The following is a 10,983-nucleotide window of genomic DNA, read 5'->3' as shown; positions in this document are numbered from 1 at the left end:
TGTCCAATTTGTATACACTATTGTCTGAAAAGGGCGCTTTTCTGACCTTTTCTGACCATTTATCCATTTAGATAAATTATTAATGTTTAAAAAAAACGTTTTTGTTACACAGAAACATAATATGTGTGCAAATTAACCGTTTTTCAATGGCTCCTTTTTGCTCTAGAGGGTACTCTTATTCTGAAGAGATCGTCCACCGGAAGTCTTATAGTTGCTCCGTTATAGTTGCTGACGGAACACTGCTAGACTTCTCATGGTGTTTTCACAGAGAAGAAACGGAGAAGACTAACTGCAAGCCTTCATCTCACGGAGTGTTTCATCAAAAGCTGCTGCTGCTCTTTAGGATTTTTTAAGTCAACAACAGAGTTGTAGCAGCGATGGAACTTGGTATGTGATGACAGATTCTCTTTGATTATTGTTCACTCTCTCCTTTTTACATTATGGCTAGCTGAGCATTTAGCTTATTATCTCAGCTGGTGTCTGTCTGTCTGTCTGTTTGTTTCTCTTTCTCTCTTTCTCTCTTTCTCTCTTTCTCTCTCTCCTCTCTCTCTCCCCTCTATCTATCTCTATCTCTCTCTCTCTCTCTCTCTCTCTCTCTCTCTCTCTCTCTCTCTCTCTCTCTCTCTCTCTCTCTCTCTCTCTCTCTCTCCCCCCCTCTCCCTCTCTCCCGCTCTCAAAAACAACATTAGGAAACAAGCCCAAATAAGCAACTACCCCAGCCAGCACGCCCACATGGGACCCATATGCGTCCAATGCGGGCTACTTGGGTACCAAGTGGGCATGGGCTTGAACTGGGCAAATTATGAGGGTCCCACATGGGCTGCATATGGGCTAATTGGGCGTGGGATGGAAGTGGGCAAGCCCATGTGGTTCCCGCATGGTCTGCATATGGGCTAACTGGGCGTGGGATGGAAGTGGGCAAGCCCATGTGGTTCCCGCATGGTCTGCATATGGGCTAACTGGGAGTGGGGTGGAAGTGTGCAAGCCCATGTGGTTCCCACGTGGTCTGCATGTGGGCTAACTGGGCGTGGGATGGAAGTGGGCAAGCCCATGTGGTTCCCACGTGGTCTGCATGTGGGCTAACCGGCATGGATTGGAAGTGGGCCAGCCCATGTGGTTCCCACGTGGTCTGCATGTGGGCTAACCGGCATGGGTTGGAAGTGGGCATGCCCATGTGGATCCCACGTGGTCTGCATGTGGGCTAACCGGCATGGGTTGGAAGTGGGCATGCCCACGTGGTTCCAACGTGGTCTGCATGTGGGCTAACCGGCATGGGTTGGAAGTGGGCATGCCCACGTGGTTCCCACGTGGTCTGCATGTGGGCTAACCGGCATGGGTTGGAAGTGGGCATGCCCATGTGGTTCCCACGTGGTCTGCATGTGGGCTAACCGGCATGGATTGGAAGTGGGCCAGCCCATGTGGTTCCCACGTGGTCTACATGTGGGCTAACCGGCATGGGTTGGAAGTGGGCATGCCCATGTGGATCCCACGTGGTCTGCATGTGGGCTAACCGGCATGGGTTGGAAGTGGGCATGCCCACGTGGTTCCCACGTGGTCTGCATGTGGGCTAACCGGCATGGGTTGGAAGTGGGCATGCCCATGTGGTTCCCATGTGGTCTGCATGTGGGCTAACCTGCATGGGTTGTAATTGGGCAAGCCCACATTGTTCCCACGTGGTCTGCATGTGGGCTAACCGGCATGGGTTGGAAGTGGGCAAGCCCACATTGTTCCCACGTGGTCTGCATGTGGGCTAACCGGCATGGGTTAACAAAAGGAGTAAAGGAGTGTAAAAGCCTATTCACTTTCAAAACTGCCCTAAAGATACACCTTCAGGAGGCTGCCATTCGAAAATGGCCCCTGTTTAAGTCTTAACCCCCCCGCTCCCTGATTTTTCTCTTCTCTTGTACATGATTTTCACTCTTCATACCAGTAACCTGTAAGCTGATTGTATGACATTCTGTTGTTCTGCATACTGCTGGATTTATTGTGCAACTCTTGCAGGCACTCAAAACCAACTTTGAACTGGTAACAACACAAATAAACAAACATTTAGAATGAACATAACGTAAACATAAAGTACAACATATAAACGTAATGTATTAAAGAAAATACACTCCAAAATAATAGCATACCTTTTTGCTCTACAAAACATATGGGAATGAGATCCCTGGTGCCCATGAACACAGTGACGCACACATTGAAATAAAATTAATCAATCAACAAGACGTTCAATAAGACGTTCACAAACATAACCGACATGTCCCGTGTCACGTTGTCAAACAACGGAAATGTACTGTGTAATCACCTAGGTGTCTAACTGACACCAGACCATAAAATAATGAAGTGTTCCACATGAACCCGCATGAACTGAATTAATTGGCACTTCCAACACATATTAATAAAAAATGCACGGTGGCGCAGTCGGTAGCGCTGTCGCCTCACAGCTAGAAGGTCCTGGGTTCGATTCCCGCCGGGGACGCTGTGGGCACTGGGGGCGTGTCTTCTCCTCCGCGTCATCAGCGCCCATACCCTAGGTGGGGTTGGTGAAAGGGCCTACTCTGTGTGGAGTTTGCATGTTCTCCCCGTGTCTCCTAGGGTAGTTAATACCCTCACAAAAACATGTAGTAATCCTGGTCGCTATACCGCCTCCCCCATGACAGCCGGGGCGCCTGATGGAGGGGAAGGGAACTGGTTGGAATAAGGTGTTCCTTCCACGCGCTACGTCCTACTAGGGAAACTCCCCCCTGTCAGGTGACAAGAAGGTCAGTTGGCTCTCATGCATTGAAGGAAGCATGAGCTCGGCCCTGGCCTCCCTAGGCTGAAGGGGACTGGTGTAGCGCCCAGGATCACTTAGGAAATTGGCACCGGGTGAAAAAAAATGGGTTACAAAAATCGCGGGATAAAAATTTAAGATAAAAACAAATTACACTACCAATAGATATAAAATGAATAAATCATATTGGAAATAAATAACTGAATTTAAATATAAAACAAAACAATTATGATAAGAATTATGGCAGCTATGGCAGCCACATATGGGGCTGAAGTGGTTGTTAATATTATTTGTAATAATAATCAAAATCTACAAAGTAACTTGTAACTAAAATGTTCAAATAATTGTAGTGGAGTAAAAGTATAATATTTGCCTCTGAGATGTAGTGGAGTAGAAGTAAAAGTATTGAAAATTGGAAATACTCCAGTAAAAATACTTGACTACTATAAAAAATTTACTCTCTTGGCGCGATGTGAGCTTGTAGATCGGCTATTTTAATCTTTATGCCTGCCCTATTGTGTGTGTGTGTGTGTGTGTGTGTGTGTGTGTGTGTGTGTGTGTGTGTGTGTGTGTGTGTGTGTGTGTGTGTGTGTGTGTGTGTGTGTGTGTGTGTGTGTGTGTGTGTGTGTGTGTGTGTGTGTGTTCTTGTGCCTTGGCACCAAGAAGGTTGGGAAACGCTTGTCTACAGCCTACTATACAGCCTGTAGAGTAGGTTGTTGACTACAGCCAAGCACACAACGTGGCTCACAACGTGGCTCACGTGGCTGTTTGGTCCAAAATGTGTTTTAAGTCATTTTAAGTACTCATGATTAGAACATGATTGAACATTTCACAATTAACGTCAAATATTTCTACAGTTGCTTCAAATTTCTACAAAACCTGTATATCATGTCATTTTGGGGCATAAACAAGAAGTCGAAGGGTCAATTTAAGTCTGGTAATGATGCACTGTGCATGTTCAAATCATACATATTTTACATTACAATTTTGGACAAAATAGCAATTTTTACATCAAGGTTCCTACTCTTCCTTAGTGCCCACTTTTGTTGTATCCTTATATTGATGCTTAATTGCAAATAAGAGTGAAAAGTGTTCCATGCAGAACAGCAGGGACCACCCCACAATATTTGCGATGAGGGAAGGAAGGAAGGAAGGAAGGAAGGAAGGAAGGAACATTCATAGGGGGGCCCACAGTGAATCCTTGTCTCAGGGACACACCCCTGTGTCACATCCTTATTCTATTCCTTCATTCCAGACCAGTGTGTGGAGTCCAGCCTGCAGGTGCAGATGAGTTCTCCACAACCTGCAAGGACCGTTTCCATTAAAGAGGAACCTGTAGACCACCTGGACATCAGTAAGTTCCATGATCTATCTATCTTTCTTCAATTCTGTGCTGTTGTAGGGCTACCACCTTAACAACTTTTCATTAATATTATAGTGTGTGTGTGTGTGTGTGTGTGTGTGTGTGTGTGTGTGTGTGTGTGTGTGTGTGTGTGTGTGTGTGTGTGTGTGTGTGTGTGTGTGACAGATCTCCATTTGCAAATGAGAATTTCTTCTCTCTCTTAGTTTTACCACATCATATTAGTAAAAGGCTGTGATCTGGTTAATAGTGATCTGCCTCTTTAAAAACTACTAATAACCGTGGCGTTGTGCTAGTGACAGTGCAGTGGTTCACCTGTGGGTGACATTTATTTATTTTTAATCGTTTTTTTTGGGGGGGGGGGGGGGGGTGACGGTAAAGTGACAATTTAAATGTTTAATACCTAATAGTCCAGGGGCCAAGCCAGATTTTGGTAACACATAAGGTGGCCGTACATTTTTGGTATTTTTGTATTCCTACATGTCTCTAGTTTATATTTTGGTATGATACATCTTCCAATTCAGTAGCTTAATAACAGTAATCACTCTAAACAAGCCATATGAAACCGTGATGTGTGTGAATCATTTATATGGCTTCTAGACAATACTTTTTGGAAACCGATGGTCTTATAAACAGTTGACCCTGAGGTAATTGTACCAGTAGAATCCATTTCTGCTGAGGAAATTCTGGTATTGTGCATATTTAATTAGATAATTTGCATATTTGAACACATTTGTGGAAATTACATGATGTATACAATTACAGTTAGATATTTCAAAAAGTGTAAAACATATGTATTCATCCATGCTGTGACTGGTTGTGACACGACTTCTCCAATTTTTGGTGTTTGCAAAAAGACTGCTTTGCTTAACATAAGCTTGTAAAAGTTGACCTTCCTTCGGTCTAGTGGGTGGTCATAACTGAATGGGTAGAGAGGCCGCATGGGAAAATTAAAGTCCCAGGTTTGATTCCTGGCCCCAGCTATGTGTCGAGGTGTCCATGAGCAAGACACTTCACACCTAACTGCTCCCCAGAGCCATGCAGTCCCGGCAGCCATTGGCTGGGTGAAGCTGAAATCCGAATTTCTTCCCCTTTCCCTTTCCCCTTGGCCAATGCATTCACTGGTCCAAATCAATCAGAGTTGATTGATGACATTAGGTGTCAAGTAATGGCTGTCCTGTTTGGTGGAAAGTGCACAGATTCCCTCACAACAACGCAATCTAACACCTTCAGCAAGGAGGTTGTCTCAATGTCTCAGCTTCATCACTTGTAACGCCTGAACGTCTAAACTGAATCTGCCACCAAACTTCACTGTCGTAGAAGACACTGGTCTATCATATACATGGTTTTGATGGGGAAAAAGAGGGTGTGGGTGCCATGAACTAGGGGTGCAAGCTGCAGGATGATCAATCTGTCTTACTGTATGTCAATAATGCATGCTGCTCCAGAAGCATTCATTTTTGGAGTTCATTAATTGTAACTTCTCCACTGCTTACAAGACACACCGCTGATCTGGTAGAATATATGGACAACCATGTACTACTGCCTGTGGACTGTGTCAACTTGAGGAATGTCTCAATTCCACATAAAAAAATCTTTCAGAGGAGTCAGAGTCAGAGTATGACGACGAATAGTGACTGTATAACAGCACCTGTTAATAACACAACAAGTGTCTATAATGGGCTATGGCTTACTGGATTACTGGACAACCCCATTGGGGTTATTAAAGTAATTTCGTAAGTAAGCAATAGATTTATGCTTGCTTATTATGCTTCCCCCTTTATAGATTGAATAGTAATTGAAACATAGCCATTTTAAGCTCCTGGCAGCCATCATGGACGCCATCTTGAAAATGAGACTTTCTGCCTTTCTGGAAGTTACATTTTACTAGATTATTTGTGTATGCTTATTTAGCATGCCCAATAGTAACATAATTCATAATTTGTATGAATTTATGAGGTGTTCAACCATATACGGAGCCATCTAATATAGGAGTTTCTGCATACCGGTCACTAGTGGGCCAGCCCAAGTTGTATGCAGGGCTTTTGAAAACCTTACACCCTCACCTAACACCATGTCAAAAATCTAAAACCTGTCACTAAGTGCACAATCTTTATGAGTGTTGACATATTCCCTCACAGCTATTACAACTACAGCTTGTAGCAGTTTGTCCGAGCTAATCTCGCAAACCGTTCCGCTGATCAGCACCAAATTGCTTGTGCACATTGCCAGTAGGTCACAGACATATCTCCACTATTTTTTCACACGCATGTTTTACACTTTTTTAATATCTAACTAATTGTATTTATCATGTGATTATTTTCACAAATGTGTTCAATTATGCAATTATCTTATTAAATATGCACAATACCAAACTTTCCTCAGCAGAAATGGATTCTACTGGTATAATTACCTTAGGGTCAACTGTTTATAAGACCATTGGATTCCAAAAAGTATTGTCTAGAAGTCATATAAATGATTCACCCACATCACGGTTTCATATGGCTTGTTTAGAGTGATTACTGTCATTAAGCTACTGAATTGGAAGATGTATCATACCAAAATATAAACTAGAGACATGTAGGAATACAAAAATACAAAAACTTTACGGCCACCTCAGGTGGTACCAATTTGTGAAAATATCAGTGTTGGCCCCTGGACAACAAAATAAATGAAAAAAGACCAGTACTGCATCAAAAGTAATACAAATAATTAGGCCTGACCTCGACTAAGTCGACTAGTCGACTGGTTAGTCGCGGGGGGTCCGAGTCGACTGCGTGTCTCTTAGTCGACTCTAGTCGAGTTTTTTTTTTTTTTTTAATGGCCAAAAAATGTTTTAATTGTTTTTTGGCCAAGTCTACACCTGCAACGACACGTAACTTCCACTTTATTCTTCTTATTCCTCGTCTTTGTATTGGTATTGTTTGTGTTGGAGCGCCTCAGTGCGGCTGCAGAGTTCATGTGCAACCTCTTCCAGAGAGAGATAGAGACACTAGAAACTCTGCTGGAGACACAAAACAAACTGTGTAGACTTGGCCCTTTGAAATAAAATGTATTTTGGCCCTAAAAAATAAATAAATTATTAGTCGACTGCCAGTCGACTATTGGCAATTAGTCGCCAATTAGATTCGACTAAACAAATCCTTAGTCGGGGACAGGCCTACAAATAATACTATGAAAACTGGTCAAACATTGGCCAAATTGTCAAATAATATAAGAAAGAGACAAAAATAATTGAAACGCGAGGCATTGTGAGCTTGTAGATCAGCTATTTTCACAATATTTATATTTATATGTACTTACTGTGTCAGGAACCCTCTTGGGCCACATGATAGACCAAGTGTAGGCCTACTGATGCCACAGGGCCATATTTTACAACCCAGCTTACTGAGATTAGGACAACATAATACTTGTCTGGATTATTCAGAGCATGGGGAATCCATTAATCCTAGAAACAAACACATTGCCTGCCAAAAACGTTTTAAAACGTTTTTGGAAATACACCACTTGCCTGCCAAAAAAAAAAAAAAAGAAAACGTAAAAATGATAATAATAATGAACCAGGAGATAACGTGATCCAAAGATTTGCTGCTCCATTCACTTCCCTGTTAAAATAATAACAGAGAAAAAAAATCCCTTTTTCCTGTGTTTTACTATGTATTTTTGAGTGAAACATGCTATTTTCAAACAACAAATGTCAACGAGGTCGCGATGACCTCGTTGACATTTTTGAAACCACACCTGAAAACCCTCAGTGATTAGCAACCATCAGGGGATCACTCATACTGGAGTTAAATATTCTGTGACTACTTGAAAAGGCAACCCGATCTCCAGAGATTACCGTAACATTGCACGGAACGAGTGCACTTCATTCCGTGGATAGCCGCCTCGGAACTCCCGAATTGCGTGCATATGGTACGGCGCTGCCTTGTGACAAAACCATTTCGGAGGCGCGCAGTCACAGGTGAATTGTCCCCCCGTGGGAGGACCACCGAGGGAGCTAAGGCGACCGAGTTGCCGTCCTGAACGGTGGGACATTCGCCTGTGCCTACTCAGCGCCGTTTGAGTTATGTACCGATAGGCACAGAATCGTAAATTTTATTGTGCGGACTGCTCTGCTTCCGGGTTTTTCCGTGTTGCGACTGGTTACGCCCACCGTGGGACTCGCCGTACATATGCACGCAATTTGGGAGTTCCGAGGCGACTATCCACGGAATGAAGTGCACTGTTCCGTGCAATGTTACGGTATTCTCTGGAGATCAGGCTGTGAAAAGGTATGCTGGCAGAGGCTGCAACCTGTTTAAGAAAACCCCTGGCAGTGAAAAATGCTAATCTTACGTTTTCTGGGTCAATGAATCCAATAAAGACCTCAACATTATGCTCAGGATTATGAAAAAAGCAACAGACAAATCTAAATCAAAACCATAGTATTTATGTGTGACATTGTATTACATAAAATACATTAAATTGAGGATCTGGGTTTATCAGATTGTGTTGTCCAACTTAACTATACAAAGGATCTACTATGTCACTAACAATCCAATAATTTTCTTTCACATCTCTTCATCAGTGTCCAAAGTGCTAGTTTCATCATTACATTTTCACTGTAGTCACTTCCACAAATACAAAGGTCTGTGCGAGTCTCATTGCATGCACACTTCTGGGTTGTGCAATGGGGTTTGCACTGACATCTGACCAACTCCACTATGGCCTGTGGTGGTGGGTAGTATCTCACCATCAGTGGTGGAAAGGTCGCAATGACTTCCCCGGAACATTGACCTTCTGATATACTGCAGTGATTGTCCCATGTGTGGTTCCTTTCCCATCAGCGGTGTCCTCGGCTAAGTCAGTATTTTCAACAGCAAAGAACACAAAGGTTCCTTTTTTGAGGGAGTGAGGGATGTACAGGCCATCAAATTGTCTTGTGTTTTCCTCAACAGCATTGGCTATAGCTGTTTACAAAAGCAGTGGCCGACTGTATGGTACACAATAGTTATGTGAGTGAAGGAGGTACATATACAACCGTTTATGCAGATTTGTTCTTGGTTGTCCATACATGACGCATCACTGTACCTTGTATGACAATCTCAACCTGCCATCTCCCACATCAAGAAGACAGCAGCACTGGCTGCTGTATTTTTTTAAATGTATTTTAATAATCCACAGTATCTGAAACAGCTTATGGAACCTTCCACTTCTAGAAATCAACTAAGACATTGTTCACAGATTTACTTTGAAGTTGCAATTGCATCTAATTCAGTCAAACAACATATTCTGACTCCTACCTGTTCATATTTGTTGAATAACATCTTTTCAATTGCTCTCTGCTGTCTTCTCACCCTGAAATTACCTGTTTTGACTAATCATCATTATAACAGATCTATGACGCAATGATTCATAAACGTGCTATGTGTACTGTTGCTAGTTACCCCGCATTGTTTGCAACTTTCCACATATTTCGCTGCTTTTCGCATATTTCGCATATTTCGAGAATCGTTTTGAATCAAAAAAAAAGTTTTTGAATCGGAAAAAAACGTTTTTGAAACGAGAATCGTTTGTTTTGAAAAAAATCTGGAAAAAAAACGCAATCGTGACCCCAAGAATCGTAATCGAATCGTGAGATAGCAGAAGATTCACAGCCCTACCTGTCGGTACATTTAGCACATTGAGTGCCAGGGTTTTTTTAAAACAGGGTACAGTCAGTGCCTGGATTTTTAACAATTTTTTAACCTTTTTCAAGTAGTCACAAAATATTTTCAGTGATCACCGTCCTCACGGTGATCCCCTCATTACACACATAGAGGTCTCGTACAATCGGGGGATTTTTTTTAAAACATTCGGTAATCCGTTCCATAGTTGCAGCCAGTTGAAAATAGTCAAAAATACATAGTAAAAAAAAAAGTACACAGGAGCCGAGATACAGGCTTTTGAAGTCATAAGTTAACCAGGAAGTGGATTAAAGTCTAAATCTTCGAAAAATGATATCTCCTGGTGCTGTGAAGGAAAACATATATATATATATATAGATATAGATATAGATATATATATATATATATATATATAGATAGATAGATAGATAGATCTATCTATCTATCTATCTATCTATCTATCTATCTATCTATCTATCTATCTATCTATCTATCTATCTATCTATCTATCTATCTATCTATCTATCTATCTATCTATCTATCTATCTATCTATCTATCTATCTATCTATTTTTTTTTTCTTCCAAAAACGGTTATAACCGTTTTTGGCACACCTCGTTTGGATTATGAAAAACGGCCCGGACCGTTTTTGGCACTCAATGTGTTAGAAATAAAAATGACAGTATCCAGATTAATGGTTTATTCTCACTTTATATTTTTGTCTAGACATCCTGCACCTCCCTGTGTGTACAGAAGAGGTTTCCCCTGAACAACAAGATAAGAACACCAGTCCACACATTAAAGAGGAACAGGAGGAGCTGCTACAGAAACCAGAAGAGGCGGGTGGGTCAACATTGACATTACTAGCATTGAAAAGTGAATATGATAATGAATACAGACAGACAAGACCCTCTAGCCTACCCTCTAGGATGTATCTCCGGTCACTTCCCCTTTCCTTCACTTTGAAAAACACTTATTTACACCCTCTGTTCCCTGAGTTTTAAATTCAGCCTTCATCTACAAACCATGTCACATCGAAGTCCTTATTCTATTCCTTCATTCTGATGTCAAAGTCAAAGCTTACCGTACAATGGAAGTCAACAAGACACTATTTTGGGATTATTCATGTTTAATTAACTGCAGAACGATACATCTCACCAATCAAAGTAGTTACATCATGACAACGGTAACTACCTAAACGAC

The 10,983-nt window shown here is 42.0% G+C and overlaps 1 protein-coding gene across 1 annotated transcript in view; it reads left to right on the top strand.

Moving 5' to 3' along the window:
- The first annotated feature begins 263 nt into the window (after nucleotides 1–263).
- LOC308093928 (uncharacterized protein) overlaps nucleotides 264–10,983 on the top strand; it is a 47,832-nt gene continuing 37,112 nt past the window's right edge. The window contains exons 1-3 of the mRNA XM_080440333.1: nucleotides 264–387; nucleotides 4,029–4,127; nucleotides 10,507–10,623. Of these exons, the coding sequence (XP_080296459.1) occupies nucleotides 378–387; nucleotides 4,029–4,127; nucleotides 10,507–10,623 (226 nt within the window). The 5' untranslated portion in view covers nucleotides 264–377. The remainder of the gene's footprint in view (nucleotides 388–4,028; nucleotides 4,128–10,506; nucleotides 10,624–10,983) is intronic.

Source organism: Gymnoscopelus braueri (genome assembly GCF_963280865.1).
Source record: "Gymnoscopelus braueri genome assembly, chromosome: 10".
NCBI lineage: Eukaryota > Metazoa > Chordata > Actinopteri > Myctophiformes > Myctophidae > Gymnoscopelus > Gymnoscopelus braueri.
Note: the sequence above shows the minus strand (reverse complement) of the source record. Positions and strands in the feature narration are given on the sequence as shown.